The sequence below is a fragment of the Dromiciops gliroides genome, chromosome 2 (assembly GCF_019393635.1).
Source record: "Dromiciops gliroides isolate mDroGli1 chromosome 2, mDroGli1.pri, whole genome shotgun sequence".
Taxonomy (NCBI): domain Eukaryota; kingdom Metazoa; phylum Chordata; class Mammalia; order Microbiotheria; family Microbiotheriidae; genus Dromiciops; species Dromiciops gliroides.
This window is the reverse complement of record NC_057862.1, coordinates 425,066,223-425,085,093: the sequence shown is the minus strand read 5'-3', so window position 1 is coordinate 425,085,093 and position 18,871 is coordinate 425,066,223. Positions and strand designations below refer to the sequence as shown.

The window sequence follows — 18,871 nt, the reverse complement described above, 5'->3', positions numbered from 1 at the left end:
GAGTCATACAGCTAGTAAGAGAGAGAACTTGAATCCAGATCTTATGACTTTGAGTTCAATGTTCTTTCCACTACTTCCTCCAAGCAGCCACAGCTCAGCCTAGGCTAAGAAGCCAGTTGGGTAAATCAGATTGCATTGCCAGTTCACAGGGGATATCTTTGTTAATGCTGCCTATAGGGCATTTCTTTCAAATGTATATTGGTCTTTCTGTGAATGACACAACAAAATATGACAGATCTTCCTGCCGATGGAGAGAATTGGACTGCTGAGGAGCTGAGTCAATCACAGAGAACATAGGGAAGTTCTTAGTGTCAACTTGGGAAGCCCCTTTACATTGTGACGGTCAGCATTTCAGATAACTGGATGCAGGTGTGAGCCTGGCCCCTGAGGAGCCGGAGGGCAGAGTTGTTCAAGGTCTTGTTGGGAGACAAGGGAGGAGTTGGAGGGACCAGTTTCCATAGTTCTGTCAGTGTCAGCATTAGGCTCTCGCTTTCCTTGCTGCCGGGAAGCTAATAACTTGTCAAATCAATACCTGCGACCCATCTCTCTCCTTAATTGATAGCTCCTATGCTGGTGATGGTTACAGCTATGTCTAAATAACCCAAGGACATCGAGGGAATGTGCAGGGATGGTCCCAGGCCAAAGAAATGGCTTTTTATTTTTTTGGTAGGAGGAGCATCCTCTTTCACAAAAGCTATATTCCTGAAAAGTTTTATGTGAATTAAATCCTATCTTCCTACTGATTTAGATGATTATTTCTGAGATGCATTGCATTAATTTCTGATTGATCTGTAATTGGCAGTGTGTTTTGGAACCTAAGGGGGCTAGAAAGGGCCTTAAAACATAGCATGTTAGAACTGGAAGATCTATAGATGTTAGTTAGAATGCAAAATGTAAGAGCTGGAAGAGGCCTTAGAAATTACGTAGTCTCACCCCTTCATTTTACAAATTAGGAAACTGAAGCAGCTGGAGTATACTGGGAAATGTCCTGGATTTGGAGCCCAAAGGCCTGAGGCTGAGAAGGACGAAGTGTCCTATAAAAGTCAATTCCATCCAGTTCAGTTCAACACATTTTAATTCCATTCAAATTCACTTTAGTTGGATGAACATTTCTTTTTTTTCCATATAAATATTTTATTATTTTCCAGTTACATTTAGAAATAATTTTCAATATTTGGGGTTTTTTTTGTTTTTTGGTTTTTTTTAGTGAGGCAATTGGGGTTAAGTGACTTGCCCAGGGTCACACAGCTAGTAAGTGTTAAGTGTCTGAGGCTGGATTTGAACTCAGGTACTCCTGACTCCAGGGCCGGTGCTCTATCCACTACGCCACCTAGCTGCCCCCAATATTTGTTTTTATAAGATTTCTAGTTTCAAATTTTTCTCCCTCTCTCCCCTCCCGCCCCCCTCCCCAAGACAGCAAGTAATCTGATATAGGTTATATATGTACAATCACAGTAAACATATTTCTGCATTAGTCATGTTATGAGAGAAGAATCAGAGCAAAAAAGAAAAACAACAACAACAACAACAAAAACAATAGAAATAGTATGGTTCTATCTACATCCAGATTCAACAGTTCTTTTTTTTTTTCTTCTGAATTTGGAGAGCATTTTCCATCATGAGTCCTTTGGACCTATCTTGGACCATTGTATTGCTGAAAAGAATCAAGTCTATCACAGTTGATCAACACACAGTGTTGTTGATACTGTGTCCAGTGTGGATGAACATTTCTTAAGTGACTGGAAGAGATAAAAAGTTTTAGAATGAAATTATACCTGCCTTCATGGAGCTTACAGTCTCATGGGGGGGGAAAGAATACATACCTAGATCCTGGTTAGGCCAATAGATAGAAACAGAATGGTATAGGAAGAAGATTGTTGTCCTAGAAGTCAAGAGACCTTTAGTCTCTGCCGTTAATTAGCTTTCTTCCTGGGTCAAATATGGCACCTCTTTGGGCCTTAGGTTCCTCATCCATCAGATGAGTGGGTTAGACAGGCTGGTCTTCTAAAAGCCCTTTCAGGTGGTAACTTTCTCTGATGTGGTGTGGTATGGTATGGTGTGGTCCAGCTTGGTCAGGGGAGAGGAGGGAGGGAAAGAACAGACTGGTGGGAGTTTGCTACCAAGGGAATATGGAATATGGGGGCTCAGGTTCCTAAATATTGCCAAGATTAGGGGGAGATAAGTTACCTACAAGATTTTTTTCTGCCTCAAATTATTATGCTTTTGGGGGGCAGCGGATAAAGCAATGGCCCTGGATTCAGGAGGACCCGAGTTCAAATCTGGCCTCAGACACTTGACACTTACTAGCTGTGTGACCTTGGGCAAGTCACTTAACCCTCATTGCCCTACAAAAAAAATTATTATGCTTTTCTCCATATACTTGTCCCCCAGTCTCTGGCCTTTCTTGTCCAGGAGTTAACTTGATATATTTGCGGGGGAACGCACTGAATTTATATTGGAAGACTTATCCTAAGTAATGGAGGGCAAAGAAACAATCAGAACAATAAAAGAGGTAGGTAGGTAGATAGGTAGGTAAGGTAGATAGATAGATACATAGATACACACATACACAGATATATAAATGTGCATATATATGTACACACACACATATACATGTGCGTATATGTGTGTATCTCCCACAATGTCATAAAAACAATAACAATAATGTGTCCAAAACAAAATTTAAAAGACATAAAATTTAAAACACAAAGAAGAAAAAGTTCAGAAATAGACGAGGAACAGATAGGCTGTTTTGCTTATTGGCTGGTTAAAGTTACTGTATATTTTTGACAGACTATACTGGAGCTTTTAAGGCTTTATGTATGATAATTTTTATTTATATTTGTGTTTGGATGTTTGTGTTAATAGATGCTAAATTGGGAATAAATAAATAAAATTTACCCACCCCCCACCAAGATTGGAACTTAAGAGATCCATCTCTTCCACTAATTTACAGTCAAACAGTAAGCTTTTATTAAGCACTTACTATGTGCCAAGCTCTAGGGATACAAAGAAAAAGCAAATGTATTCCCTGCCCTTGAGAAGCTTACATTTTTTTTTTTTTTGCAGGGCAATGGGGGTTAAGTCACTTGCCCAGGGTCACACAGCTAGTATCAAGTGTCTGAGGCCAGATTTGAACTCAGGTACTCCTGAATCCAGGGCCGGTGCTTTATCCACTGCGCCACCTAGCTGCCCCCCGAGAAGCTTACATTTTAATGAGAGCATCAGCACATGCCTTCCATAGGTATAAACACAGGGTAGATATGAGGTAACTCTTAGAAGGGAAGACATTAGCAGTTGGGGTGACCAAGAAAGGCCTCTTGCAGAAAGTAATGCTTGAACTGAATCTTGAAGGAAGTGAGAAATTCTAAGAGTGGGAGGTAAGAAGGGAGAGCTTTCCAGCATGGAGGACGCCGAGTACAAAAGCCATAGAACCAGGAGAGGAGGGTTATGTTTGAGGAACAGCAAGTAAGTTTATTTGCCTGGACTGCAGGGTGCATCTGAGGAGTCTTGGAAGATTGAAAAAAAAAAGGGCCGGGCCGCAAAGCTATTTAAATGACAGAAGAGTTTATAGTTGAACCTAGAGATGATGAGGAGACACTGGTATTTATTGAATAGGGGGTGACACGGTCAGACCAAGGCTTTAGGAAAATCACTTTGGCAGCTCTCTGAAGGCTAGATTGGAACGAGGAGAGACGAGGTGGGGAGAACAATAGGAGGCTATTACATGATGAACATCTGAGCCAAGATGGTGTCTGTGTAAGTAGAGAAAAGGGAACAAGAGGCCAGAGGTGTTGTGGAGGTAGAAACAGCATGATTTTTTCAACTGATTATATCTATAGGATGAGTAAGAATGAGGAATCAAGGATATCCCTGGGGAAGGAGCCAGGGTCCAAAAGAAGGATGGGTTTGAGGGGAAAGAGAATGAGTTCTGTTTTGGATATGTTGAATGCGAGAGCACAAGCAACTAGGGCAGTCATCAGGAAAAAGGCTTTTCCCAGGAGGGGACACCTAAAATCTGTGCCTTGAAGGAAGCTGAAGATTTGAGAGACAGAGGTGAGGAGGGGATGCATTCCATGCCTTGGGAACATTCTGCAAAATCATTCAGGCAGAAGATGGAATGCCAAGTTCAGGGCCTGCTTAGCTGGAACACGAGCACAAACCAGCATGTGTGAAATAAGTCTGGAAAGGTCAGCTGGGGTCAGATTTGGAAAGATTTTGGATGCCAAACTGCAGAGGCAGTAAGGAGCCACTGAACACCCTTGAGCAGGAGAAATACATGGTCAGACCTCTGCTTTAAAAAGAGTATTTTTGGGGGCAGCTAGGTGGTGCAGTAGATAGAGCACCAGCCCTGGATTCAGGAGTACCTGAGTTCAAATTCGGCCTTAGACACTTGACACTTACTAGCTGTGTGACCCTGGGCAAGTCACTTAACCCCCATTGCCTCACCAAAAAAAAAAAAGAGTATTTTGGGGGTCATGTAGGGAGAATTGATTAGAGAGGGGAGATCAGTTAGCAAGTGATTATGATAGTTCAGGTGATAGATAATGAGGGCCTGAACTAGGTTTAAAAAGGTGTCTATTTTAGCTTCTTCTCATCTTCCAAGATATTCTCAGGGAAAATTGCCCTGAAATTCTAGAAGAAGAAGCTAAAATAGAAATTGAAAGAATCCACCAATCACCTCCAGAAAGAGATCCCAAAAGGAAAACTCCTAGGAATATTATAGCCGAATTCCAGAGCTCTCAGGTCAAGGAGAAAATATTGCAAGCTGCCAAAAAGAAAAAATTCAAGTACTGTGGAGCCCCAGTCAGGATAGCACAAGATCTAACAGCTACATTAAAGGACCAGAGGGCATGGAATTATTCCAGAAGGCAGAGGAAAAGGGATTACAACCAAGAATCACCTACCCAGCAAAACTCAGCATAATATTTCAGCGGAAAAAATGGGACTTTAATGAAAAAGAAGACTGTTAGATATTTGTGATGAAAAGACCTGAACTGAATGGCAAATTTGACTTTCAAATACAAGACCCTAGAGAACCATAAAAAATTGAAGCTGGGGGACATACCTGGGGTCATACAGTGGTCGACTGTCTTGTGTCTGAGGCCTGGTTTTGGCTGGGATCCCCCTGAGTCCAGGGGTGATGCCTTGTCCAATGTGTCACCTAGCTAGGTGATGACATCTTTAGGGTTAAATTGAGGGGTGAAGGGAATGCACTGGGGGAGGGGGAAGGGCAGAGGTGAAATCCTAAATGAAAGAAACAGGAAAAGGCTTATAAAGTGGGGGAAGAGATGGGAGAGGATCAGGGCAGTAAATGAATTTTACACTCACAGAAAAGGCTCAAAGACCTTAAACTCAACAGAGCTGCCTCAAGGAGGGACTAACACACACACCCAACTGGGTGGAGTAATCTATTTAATCTGGGCAGTAACTGAGCCTAACACTCATCAAAATTGGCTCAAAGACCTCAATCTCATTAGAATTGGCTCAAGGAGAGAATAATGTACACACTCAATTGGGTGGAGTAATCTCTTTAACCCTACATGAAAATAGGAGGGGAAGGGGATAAAGAGAGAGGGGCAAAAGAAGGAAGGGCAGAGTGGGGGAGGGGACAGACAGAAGCAAATCCCTTTTGAAGAGTGACAGGATGAAAGAAGATGGGTAATAGAATAAATATCATGGGGAAAGGAACAGGATGGAAGGGAAACAGTTAACAACAGTAATCATGAAAAAGAGAAAAGGGGGAAAAAATTGCACAAAAAATATTTATAGCAACTCTTGGCGGAGGCTAAGAATTGAGAATCAAGGGAATGTCCAGCAATTGAGGAATGATGGAAAAAGCTGTGCTATATGATTGTGGTGGAATGGTCATGTGCTATAGGAAATGACAAACAGGATGATCTCAGAAAAACCTGGAAAGACTAATGAACATCGATGTATAGTGAAATGAGCAGAGGTAGGAAGACATTGTGCATAGTGACAGCAGTATTGTTCAATGAGTAAATGTGAATGACTTAACTACTCTCAGCAACGCAATGATCCAAGATAATCCCAAGGAACTAATGAGGAATCTTACTATTCACCCCCATAGAAAGAACTGATAAAAAGAACACTTGTGGATTGTACGTATATAACCTGGTTGTAATCTTGTGGAGAGGGGAGGAAAGGGAGGGAGGGAGAAAAATTTGGAACTCTAAATCTTATGAAAATAAATGTTGAAAACTACTCTTACATGTAACTGGAAAAAATAAAATAAAAGTTTGTTGCTAAAAAAAACAAAAACAAAAACAAAAAAATGAATGTTAAACATTGTTTTTACATGTAATCAAGGAAAAATAAAATATTAAATGGAAAAAAGTTGTCTAAACATTTTCCTGAATTACAGAGGTGTTTGGCAACCAAGTCTCCAAGTGTCCCCAGGCTCTGTCCTCTGTTGATTCTGAAGCCCCATTTTCTGTGTCCCTCATGTTTTGCTATTTTTCTTTCTTTTTTCTTTGTAGCAACTGAACCACCCAAATATCATTAAGTATTTGGATTCTTTCATTGAAGAGAGTGAGCTGAATATTGTCCTGGAACTGGCTGATGCAGGTGACCTCTCTCAGATGATTAAGGTAAGCTGCCTCTGTACTCAAGCATGACAGAGACCTATTCATATAGTCCCCCTCTTGAGTGTAATGGCAAGGTTTGCCACAGTGAGGGTTCTGGGGAAGAAGTTTTTCATAATGTGAACTGAGGCTTCATGATTCATGCAGCATAAAAGGGCCAGAAATCTAGGCTGGTTTTTGCTAAAAACAAACAAAAAACAAAAACAAAAAAACAGGGGTCATACCCCCAGGGAAATGGGTTACTCCTCACAAGGGTCAGAAGCTAGAGTGGCCAGATTAGAATCAATTGTGAGTCAAAGAATCATCTAAAGTTGAGGGGCCTGGAAAACCCAGTTCTTCACATTTCCCTCCCAGTCTTAGTATGCGTTGAATGTCAGCACTCCTGACTGTGCTACTCTTTTGTATTCATCTTTGTTTCCCTAACCTTGCTGGGGACAAAAAACATTCTATGAATTAAAAAGTTCTATGTGTGACTTTTTTTTTTAACCCACTCATTTGTGGATGAGTTCACTGGACTTCCACTTGTTTCTAGACCACTCACTACCTTACTTTTAGTTTCTTCCTAATCTGACTCTTTCATGTCTGTGTTCTCATAATGGAGAATTTCTCCACCCTCTTGAGCCATCTTCTGAAAAATTTAAGGCTGTGGGATTCTACCCTGTCCTTTCTCTGAATTCTTTGAAATGGACCATTTCTGAATCTAGAGCATACAACCAGACATGGTTGACTTTCCTCTCTTGATCTGTCTGTCACTCTTCCTTCAAAGGTCCCCAGCATTCCTACTTCAACAGCTAGGTCCTTCTTGCTGACCAGGATCAAATCAGGCAGAAATTTTGGATACTGCCGTAGTAAGGAAGATCCAAGTAGAATAATGGGACCAAGACAAGTTCCTGCTTTCCCAGAGACAATGACTTTTTCATCTGGATGAGAGTGTGAGGCACTGGCCCAGTGGAAATCACATAAAACTATCCTTCAGGCACATGAGTGTTTTTATTCCTCTGAGTCTGAGCCTGTGCTGCCTTCTATCTTCCCCTAACCAGTTTCAGCTGAACTCTCATCAGTGGAGTAGGGAGGGGAACAGCTGTTGCTGTATAGTAGGAGCTGGGTGTCTTGGCCAAGATGTTTGAAGAGGGCCTTATAGTCTCCCAAGTGCCAGTTTCCTGGAATCTTACTAACATTATAAATGTCTGGGCATGAGCACTTTAGTTAAAGAGGCTAATTGTCTTCTCCTTCACTCTGTTGAAGTGCTCCTTTGTCATTAGCAGAGCTTGGTGGTTGCAGGGGAGCAGTTTTTGTTTCACAGCATAAAAGGCGTGGGTGCTCAGGGATGCAGATGGTAGAGACTGTAAATGACCACACAAGTGGCCCAGCTGTGGCCATGCTCCTGGGTTAACTGCCTCCCCAACCTGGAAGCAGTTTGGCTGACACTGTACAAATCAACCCAGGCTTTTCCACTGTTTGTGAGCTGAACTTCCCCTTTCCTTGTAATTCATAACAGAATGAAGATTCTCATATAAATCTAGAGTAGGGCTTCTTAGCTTGTTTTTTGAAAAATATTTTGATAATTGTATTTCAACATAATTGGTTTCCGTTGTACTTCAATGGATATTGCTTTATGCATTTAAAAAATTATTCTGAGAAGGGAGTCATAGGATTCACCAGACTGCCATAGGACGCTGTGACACACCAAAAAGCTTAACACTGGTATACAGAGAGAAGAGAGGAAGTCTCAGAACAGAGCTCTGGGGAATAGAGGGCAAGAAATGGGTGGTTATCAATCAAAGGAGATTGAGAAGTTACAGCCAGATAGGTAGGAGGAGAACCAAGAAAGAGCAATGTCACAAAAACCCAGAGAGAAAAAGTATCCAAAAAAGGTGGTCAGTTCTGTCAGATGCTTCAGAGAGAACAAGAAAGATGAAAATTGAGAAAAGATAATCAGATCTGGTAATTAAAAGATCATTGATAACTTTGAAGAGAGGTGTTTGAGTTGAGTTGATGAGATCAGAAACAAATTTAAAGGACCTGGAGTTAAGAAGACTCATCTTTTGGAGTTCAAATCTGGTCTCAGACACTTAGTAGCTGTGTGACCCTGGGCAAGTCATTTAACCCTATTTGCCTCAGTTTCTTCATCTGTAAAATGAACTGGAGAAGGAAATGGCAAACCACTCCAGTATCTGTGCCCCAAATGGGGTCATGGAGATTTGGACCTGACTGAAATGACTCAACAACAACAAAAGGGCTGAGAAGTGAATGAGAAGAGAGGAAGCAGAGGCAGCAAATACCAAGGCTTTTCTAGGAGTTTAACTGAAAGAGGACAGATATAGGATAATCACTGAAGGATATGCTTGGGTCAAATAAGGATTTTTTACAGGATGAGGGAGACCTAGAGAGGTTTTTAGTAATGAAGGAACCACATAAAAAGGGAGATATGGAAGATTGGACAAGAGAGGGATGATTAAAGGGGTAACCTGTCAAGAGAGACTGGAAGGGAATAGGATCAGGGATACAAATAGAGGAGTTGCCCTCATTGAAATTATTAGAAGCTGGAAATGGAAGAGAAAACAATAGGGAATGATGTCAAGAGTTGTGATGTAGAGTAGGTGAGAGGAAAGGGCAGAGGATGGTAGGGGAGATTTAAGGACAGAAGGAAAGGTTTGGAATAGCCACTGTGGGCAGTGTGATAGGATAGAAAGTCAGTTAGGGAAGAGGAAAAGGATTGGCTTGCTTCAGTGAAGGCCCACTTGAGTTAAGATAACATAACTTTCTAGGGATCTTGTCAGCAGAATTGGTGACTTCCTCTAGCACCATTCAACAATCTGTGAATTTGATACAAGAGGATGATATAATGTTGAACTGGTTAGCTGTAAGCTCAAGACCATGAAAGGGGAGACAAATGAGACCCGAACAGGACTGACTGCCTGAGAGAGCTCTGAGGGGTAGAATGACCAGAGGTCACAGTGAGAATGAAAAATAGTTTTAGGAGGAGTGAGACATAGGAGAAGTGGAATGAAAAGATGTTACGGTCAGACAAATTTCAGAATCCTGAGTCACGGAAGTGGAACAATTATCCTCTTAGTGGTGTAGGGGACTTAGAAAACCTTAAATTCACATTATCTCTATTGTATTGTGTTAATTTCATTAAACATTTCCCAATTACATTTAAATCCAGCTCCCCTGCACTTGGAGTTTTTGTGGGCCTGTGAGCATTTATTACAGATGCTGATGGGACTGTGCTGATTACATCAAACCCAGAACATCATAGGGACTCCTCAGTAAGATCAAACATTATGCAAAAGAGAACAACCTACACACAAAATGGACTAGACGGATGATGAATACCAGTTGTCCAGACTGGATGCTGCTGGATGAATAAGGCATTGAGTTAGTATATCAGTACATCTATCTGTGATCTAGAGTAGACACCGAGGATGGACCGAGTTGGCCCCCAGATTGACTGTGAGGAAGGAGTGCTTGCTGGATGTATTTGGGGAATTCCGAAATCCTATTAATGATCCCACAATATGCCCTAGTGCCCAGATCTATTTTTAAAATAAATTTTGGTGTGTTCTTATTTTATATCACATTTTGCAATGGATTCTTCTTCCTTTTCCTCCCAGAATGCTATCTGTTAGAGTAAAAGAATAAAAAAGAGAAAATGCACACAATTTAGCAAAACTAAGGAACATGTTGATAAAGGCTGATGTTACCTTCAGTGTTCCCCTTACCAAAAAAGCAGGGGGAGGTACATACTCATGACTCTTCTTTTGGGCAAAACTTGATCATTACAATTTCACAGCATTCAGTTTGGAATGTTTTGTTGTTCTTTCCATTTACATAGTTTTACTCTTTGTTTATAGTATTTCCTTGCTTCTGCTTACTTTGCTTTGCATCATTTCATATGTCTTTCCATGCTTTTCTGTAGTCATCATATTTAGCCATTCCATAAAGGTCACACAAATATTTCCCCCCAGTTGAGCACTTCTCTTCTTATCCTAGCTGAGTTAATTTTATTCATGCAAAAGCCTTTCAATTTCTTGTAACTGAAATTATCTATTTTATCTTTTGCAATGGCTCCTGTCCCTTGTTTGGTTAAGAATTCACCCCAAATACTGCATCTATTTCTCTTCTGAATTTTTAAGGGTATGACCTTTAATATTTAGGTCATATAAACCTTTGAAATTTATATTTGTACGTGACATAAGATGTTGACCTAAACCTAATTTCTGCCAAAAATCTTTTTCAGTTTTCCTAGGAATGTTTTTTTCAAATTGAGAGTTCTTCCCCAAGTAATTTATGTTAGTCTGTTCTAATAGCTTTAGAGATCTACCTTTTTTTTTTTAAATAAAATGTTCTCCTAGCAATGCTATATGGTTGCAAATTTTGGAAAACCTTGATCTCTGAAGAATCAAAGTTGTAGGTGATGTGGAGACATATACCTTCTTATAGGGCACTCCATTTATTTTGTCTGTGTATCTGTGCTGGCTGTCCCCTGCCTAGAATGCCCTCCTTCCTCACCCCAACCTCTTAGAACCCCAAGTTTCCTTCAAGGTTCAGCTTAGGTGCCACCTTCTTACAAGCACAGGAAGCCTCTCCTGATCTTTCCCTCACTAATTACCAGTGACTTCACCCCTTCCAAATTACCTTCTGTCTATCATATATAAGGGGGTGCAATTTTAAGCTATTAAAGCTACAGCTTTAATATTTCCTGTATTTCTGGTGACAGCTCCTGTACCATAAATCACCTAAGGGATATTATCAAGGAAATATATGATTGGAAAAGGAAATGGGCTGGTCACATGGGTTGAGCAAGGTATAAATGAAAGGATAGCCCAAGCATTCTATCATTGTTTACAAGATGTGAAAATAAAATCCTAGATCAGAAATGTCAAACAGGTGAGCCATGTGTGGTCCACAGTGCTCCCAAGTGCAACTTGAACCAGATTAAGGTATAGTTACAGTCTGTTCTTAATGTGATATATGAATAAAAAAGAAATATATATATATATACATGTAGTTTCTAAGTTAATATGTGGCCTGCAAGGATCCTTATGTGGTCCAGTGGTCCCTCTTTCTATTGAGTTGGACCCCACTGCCCTGGAAAAAAGTCTTCAGGATGTTAGGTGGATCCTCTGTAGCAGGTCTGTGGAAGAACACAGACAAGAATTCCATGGGATGAGAAAGCCTGTTGGAGTTGTGCTCTGGACTGATGGAGGGCATATCCACATCAATAATATCACAGCCATTAAGAGAGAGCTGGTGATGGATTGGCAAGATTCAGGCTGTGGTAGCCTTCCCTGTGTGAAGGATGGGAAGTTGGCCTTGGACATGGTACCCAAGGGCAGAATAAATTGAAACAGAATATCAGAGCTGGAAAGGGCCTTGGAGAATAGAATGTTAAAACAAAATATGTTAGCATTGGAAGGGACTTCATAATACACGATGTTACAGCAGACATCAGAGAATGTTAGAACTGGAAGGGACCTTGGAACAGAATGGTAGAACACAGGCCACAGAATGTTAGAGTTGGAAGGGATTTGAGAATGCAGATAATGTTAGGACGTAGAACATAAGTGCTGAGAAAACTCATAGAACATAGGACGTTATATCTGAAAAGGACCATAATTTGATCTAGCCCCCTATGAGGAAACTGAGGCCCAGGGAGACATGCTCAAGGATACACAGACAGTTAGTGGCAGAACTGGGACTGGGACCCTGGGTTTTCTACTACACTAGGCTTCCTCTTTTTACAGATAAAGAAGCAAAGATGAGAAAAGGGAGGCAGGGAGAAAGATGACATTTCCCTTCTCTAATCAGCTGTTGTTTCCTCAGTCCTGTGTCTGTGGACCTCCTCCCCACGGCATCTCCTTCCTTCCTACTAGGGCCCCAGTAGGATTATGAATGACCAGAAATCTTTGACCAGGTTCTCAGTCTCTGTCCCCAGTTGCAGACAGCCAGTGCTGGGCCACACTCTAGGTTAGCTCTGCTATCCCAGCTACACTGCCTTCCATCAGGCGCAAAAAACATCTTTTTTTAAGTTTACTGACTTTCTTCCCCACAGGGACCAGGGCTTGCGAAAATGTTCACTGCTTTGCTCTTCTGTTATTTTGCTCGGAGGAATACTTGTATTGCAGAAAAGCTGCTTTAGTTGAACCACCATCACCTGCTTCTATATTTTCGTTGACATATTAATGCATTCTCGGAGATGTTAATCTTCAGACGCATCCCCGGTGAGAACAGATGTGGTATATCATGTTTGTTCGCACTTTCAGCCCGCTCTCTGCATTTTACCTGTTTCCCTCCATCATTATTCAATGATTATTATAAATGAACACTTTGGAAAAGTTCACCTCCCTGCTTTGGTCATGCATTAAATCATCATCCTGTCACAGCAGTTTGTCTTTCTCAGTGTGTGCCTGATGTTGCCTGTTGTACTCCAGAGCAAACCGTCCAGTCACTCACGTGCCCCAGCAGGGACCAGGGCCTATTTATCTTTGTAGCTTACCCAGCACAGTGCTCCACACACCATAGGCACTCAGCCAGTGTTTGTTCAGTGAATGGTAGGATCTTCGAATCGGAATAGAACTTAGGACAAGGACAAGTAGAGCAGAAAGGAACCTTAGGACATAGAATGTTAGAACCTAGAAAATGGAATGTCTAGGCTAGAAGAAGCTGTAAAACAGCGTGCGGCCTCGGGGTACTCCCAGGTGCAGCCCAAACCAGATTAAAACGTGATTGGGAAATGCTTCACAAAATAAAAGTACAGTAAAACATAGATAATAATCCATTTTTAAACTAAGTGAGGATGCCGCCTGCAGGATCCTCATGAGTACATTAGTGGTCCCCTTTTCTGTGTGAGCGTGACGTTTAGGCTGTAGTGTATCAGAGCTAGAAGAGACTATAGAACATAGAATGTCAGTGCTAGAAGGACCCTTACAACATAGAATTGCGGCTTCCCAGTACATGACCTAGAGGGAAAATCCTACTTTATGTGAAATTTTTAGTCACAAAGTTTTCCCCTAATTAGCTAGTACACATGAACACTGACAATAGGCCACAAGGGCCTAACCACCTGCCTGCCTGCACCATTGTGTAACCTGCCTGCTGCCAGATGTCATCCTAGCAGGTTTGGATCAGTTAGTAACTATAATTGTAAGAGATTTACACAACCTGTAGACATGTGTACTTCTGGTCAGGTTTCCCACTATTGGAAATTCTTTGATACAATTGGCATAACGTAGAATAATGGAGCTGGAAGGGCCCTTAGAACATACAGTGTTGGAGCTGAAAGGCAGCTTCGAGTTGTACAGCTCAGTGTATACTTCTCTTCTCATCCTCTCACCTTCTTTACTCAGCATTTCTTTTTGAGAAAGTTGAAGTTTTACTTATGAGACTCATCACCTATAAAGGCAATTGTTTTTAAAGTGTACAGTACTGGCATACCTTATTTTATACAGTAGGCACGTCTCTGAAAAATTGCAGTTTATATTCCGGTAAGCTGAATTCTATCTCCTTCTCTACTCAGCCTGCCTCTGACTCTTTACTCTGCTCCATATTTTCTCACCTGTACCCCTAAGTCCTACATAGTTTTCCATTTTTTTCTCATTCTTTCTTCCTCCTTTCCTATCAGAGGAAGAGGTAACCTTCCTCCTCTCAAAAGCTAAATCCTTTAAAGATTTCTAAAGCGTTTGGGAGTCAGAGGACCTGGATTCAAATCCCACTCTGATGCTTATTACCTGTGTAGTCCCTTAACCTCTCTGGGTCTCAGGTTCATCTGTAAAAATAAAGGGTTTAGACCAGAAGGTGTCTAAGGGTCTTTAAAAAACCCAACAAACCTCTTATCACCTCCCTCCCATAATTACCCTGACTAATCTCCAGCACCTGGAGTCTCTTCCTGTGTAAATATTGTGTGCCCCCAATAGAATGCAGGATTTCCTTGAGGTCAGGGACTGCTTTGTCTTGTCCTTGTATCTCTCTTTGCTGTCTTTTCTCTCATGGCTTTCAAACATGTTAAAAATTTTAAAATGGGGGCAGCTAGGTGGTGCAGTGGATAAAGCACCAGCCCTAGATTCAGGAGGTCCTGAGTTCAAATCTGGCCTCAGACACTTGACATTTACTAGCTGTGTGACCCTGGGCAAGTCACTTAACCCCAATTGCCTCACCCCCCCAAAAAATAAAAATGACTTGACCTTCCTTCCCACTCTAGCTTCTATCTCATTCTCTCCTGTTCACACAGATTTCCCAGGTGAATGTGCTACACCTGTGGCCCCCCTCTACCTTATGACCCACTTACTCCTTGACCTCCTGTAGTGTCTACTCTGAGACGGAAACTTCTCTCTGCAGGGACACCCAAAGCACCTGAATCACCCAGGCCGGCAGGCATTCTTGGTGTCCTTCTCTGACCTCTCGGTGGCCTTGGGCACTGGAACACCTCCTTTTTCTAGAGATGTCTCCCGACCCTGGCTTCTGTGACCCCGCCCTTCTTAGTGTTTAGCAAACCTTAAAGCACTATATTATTCATTATTGATGCCCTCCTTCCATTTCTCTGACTGCTCCTTCTGTCTCCTTTTCTTTTTTCTCACCCCTAAATGTAAATATTCCCAGGTACTTTGGACTGCCTCGGCTCCAGTGATCTGCCACAGTAGGGGATGTATGTTGGGGCTGATTCATACTTTTACCTGAGAAAATCATCTGTCAGCTGTGGTTGCTTATAATTTCCCCGTAGCATCATCTGGCTTGTGAAAGACTTGGCTATGCTTTCATTGTCACATCAGAGCTGAGAACCTTGACATTCACTGCAGCTAGTTTCTTATACTCCAAATCTCTCTCAATCTCAATCTCTCTCTCTCTTGCTCTCTTTCTCTCCCCCCTCCCCTCTCTTTCTCTCTCTCCTCTCTCTCCCCCTCTCCATTAAGCCCCTTTAAGTTCTCTACACATCCTTCATATTATCTTTAGCCAGTTCTCAGCTTCCCTTACACAAAAATACCACAACTAGGCAAACCCCTCTAGCATTCTATACTATATATAGGCCACACATGGCTTGCCACTTGGCTTCACCTTTACTGATTTCTCTGACATTTCACATTTTTCTTTCTGTAACCTATCTCCTTGTCTCCTCTCAAGAATGCAGCTTTAGGGGATAATAATCAAAGCTAACATTTCTCTGGTGCTTTACTAGCATAAAGTCCTTTACATATATCATCTCTTTATTCTCACAACTATCAATCAACAAGCATTTATTAGATACCACTGTGTGCCAGGCACTGTGTTAAGCACTGGGGCTACAAGATTATTATTAAGGATTAAAATGAGAATTTTTGTCCTCAGGGAACTTACATTTCTCTTGTGTGAAGTAACCACACACACACACAGACACTTGCACAAAGAGAACATCAAGAAATTTGGGGAGAGAAGGCACTAGCAGCTCTGGGGATCAGCCAAGGGATTATTGTAGAACTTTGAAGAGAACTAAGGTTTCTGTGAGGCAGAGGTGAGGTCCCAGGAAGGGGAGCAGTCTGAGCAAAGGCATGGAAATGGGAGCAGAAGAGTTGTATATAAGTCACAGCAAGAAGGGGGATTGGCTGGATTGTAGAATGTATGAAGGTATGTGAAATAAGTTTAGAAAGGTAGGTTGGAGCCAGATTGAGAAGAGTGTTAAATGCCAAACAGGAGTTTGTATTTGTTTGCATTTGACGTTAGAGGTAATAGGGAGCCATTGCAGTTTGAGTAGGAGAGTGTCATGGTCAGAACTATGCTCTAAGAAAATCACTTTGAAAGTTGTATAGAGGATGGGTTAGAGAGTGGGAGAGATTTGAGACGAAAATAGGAAGTTGTTGCAAAAGTCCACGAGAGAGGATGAGGGCCTGAATGAGGGTGAATATTTATTGTGTTGGTCTAAATATATGTAGTATTTCCCCTTCAAATCTGTCTTGAATTGTATTTTTTGCAGTAGCAACTTATGACATAGAGGGGCTTTGATCTGCATCTTTGCAAAGATCTTCCACCACAGAAGCTCCACCCAAGAGATGCTTGGAGTATTTAATAAAAATTGTCTCCTTCTATGTGCCAAGGTTCCTCATTTCTAAGGTTCTATCCAGACACCCAATTTAGATGTACCCAAAACCAGAACTAGGGCAAGGTGACCTGGGATTTTGCCCAGTGTGACAGTAAATGTGGAAGGCATTCACACAACATTTCCTCCTTTAAGAAGAAAAACCAGAAGAGGCTCATAAAAAGGTAGAGGAAGCCTGGTGGCGGTGTCAAGAGGTGTGGGAGAGAATGGAGAAGAATCCCTGTTCCCTCTTAGGTTTTCTCTCCTAAGTTTGGGAGAAAGGGGAATGGAAATGAATGGGAGCCAGGCTCTAGCCTAGCCTAGAAGTGGGAAAAGATACCTAGTCCTAGTGAAAGGTGGTCCCTTCAATAGTTACAGAAGTGGCTCAGGCTCTAAGTGACAAGATTGCGAAGACATAGGGGAGGTAGGTGCAATCACGCCACTACTGATATCCCAGCCCAGCTCTTTACTTCCCCTGGAAGAGGCTGCTGGGCCGCCCTCTCTTGGGAAGGTGGGCATGGGTCCAGAATGCACAGGGAAGTACTGAGTCCTAACCTCCTTGTTCAACTGCTGGTCCTAGGCAGTAACACTTGGGCTCCAGTACTCAGGAAGGACCAGTGCCCCTAGGAGGAGAGTCTTGGTCATATCTCAGAAGATCATATTTAAGCTGCCTTGCTGAAAAAGCACTGGAGTGGGATCTAAGAGATCTGGGCCCTTGTCCCTGATGCAGCGCTCAGCCTTGGACCTCTGTTTGACAAAGTGATCTCTCAGGTTCTTTCCAGCTGTAACAGTTTTTGAGTCTATGAGATTTGGGCTCCATTTGACTTTACCTTACCTTGGCCTCAGGTTCTGCAAGAGATGAATGAGATGTCCCCTGTGACTTTGGGCGAGACTCTTTCCTCGCTGGGCCTCAGTTTCCTCCTCTGTAAAGTGAATGCTCCCTAAGGTCCTTTTCACATCTCATATTTTGTCACGATATATTGAGGGTTTTAGAGAGGTTTGTGGGGAGGAAGGTAGGAGGGATGTGCTGCAGTTCCCCTGTCAGCCCCCATCCCCAAAGCATCTGTTTGCTGTAGGGATCACCCCTTCATCCTCGGCCTCTAGTAAATATGTTTTGTTTTGTTTTCTGTGCTGTGCATGAAACAAAAACTGATCTGAGAACTAGGCTATCAAGAATAATAATTTAAAGTGGGAAGTTACCAGATGGGGTGTTTACTCTCCCGGGGGCAGCCCACTTCAGTGTGGTCTTTGTCCCAGGGGGGGCCAATGTCTATCCCTCCCTCCCTCAAGAGGTCCAGTGGCTTGCATACCTTTTCTCCTAGTTTGAGGGAGTTATCTGGGGCACAGAAATCCCTAGCTCTGGCTCCACGGCTTTTCCCTGCTCCACTCAGCGTGGGTCTAGCAAGTAAGCTGAATTCCCATGTTGCTTGTCCCTCTCATCTCTGCTAGCCCAGGACAAGACCAGCAGATTCCAGGAAGCAGCAGAAACATGCATATCTTTGTTCAGAAGGTGCGGGCCGATAAAACCAGGCAGCTCCACCGGGCCAAGGCTGTGGGGGGAGGTGGTGTACGGCCTGTGCCTCCATTATTTATGAGCGACTGTAAAGGCAGCGCCAGAGCTATGCGGCGGGTGCGGGAATCCACTGGAGAGTTTGTGGCTTCCTGGTAAATGTCAGGCAAGGCTTATTGGACATGACATTTAGAAAATTACCACTTGCAGTCTAGGATCTCCTTTCTTAAATACTTTAATGAGAATTAAACCAATATTATGGCATAAATAACACTCCACCTCCCCTTGCAGTCTGCCTGTATCTGTGTCTCCACTTGGGGGCTCAGAGCTGTTGCACTCCTGTCAGATTTGCTGCCAAGGGCCCAGGATTCCCACTGTTGTGTGGTGCATCCAGATGGGCTGTGGTGGAGTAGAAATCACTGGGTTTGGAGTCAGAAGACCTGGGTTTGAATTCTACTTCTGTGACTTATCAGTGTGACCTTGGGCAAATCACTTCCCTTTTCTGTGCCTTAGTTTCCTCACCTGTAAAATGAGGGGGTTGAATTAGGTGAGTTCTATGACCTTTCTTAGTTGAAAAATCCATTATTCACAGTAGCTAGGAGAAAGGAAATGGTCTTTCTAGGTGTTAGAGGAGTTTCCCCCTGCCTATTTTTGTCATTACTTCTATTATTCTTCTAGGTTTCATTGGTACCCTTTATGAAAATGGGA

General features: G+C 42.3%; 1 protein-coding gene across 5 annotated transcripts in view; it reads left to right on the top strand.

The window, feature by feature from the left end:
* The window catches only part of NEK6 (NIMA related kinase 6), a 137,944-nt gene that overhangs the window by 73,177 nt on the left and 45,896 nt on the right, over positions 1-18,871 (top strand). For all 5 annotated transcript variants that reach the window (XM_043983842.1, XM_043983841.1, XM_043983838.1 and 2 more), the window contains one exon: positions 6,501-6,611. In XM_043983842.1, the coding sequence (XP_043839777.1) occupies positions 6,501-6,611 (111 nt within the window). The remainder of the gene's footprint in view (positions 1-6,500; positions 6,612-18,871) is intronic.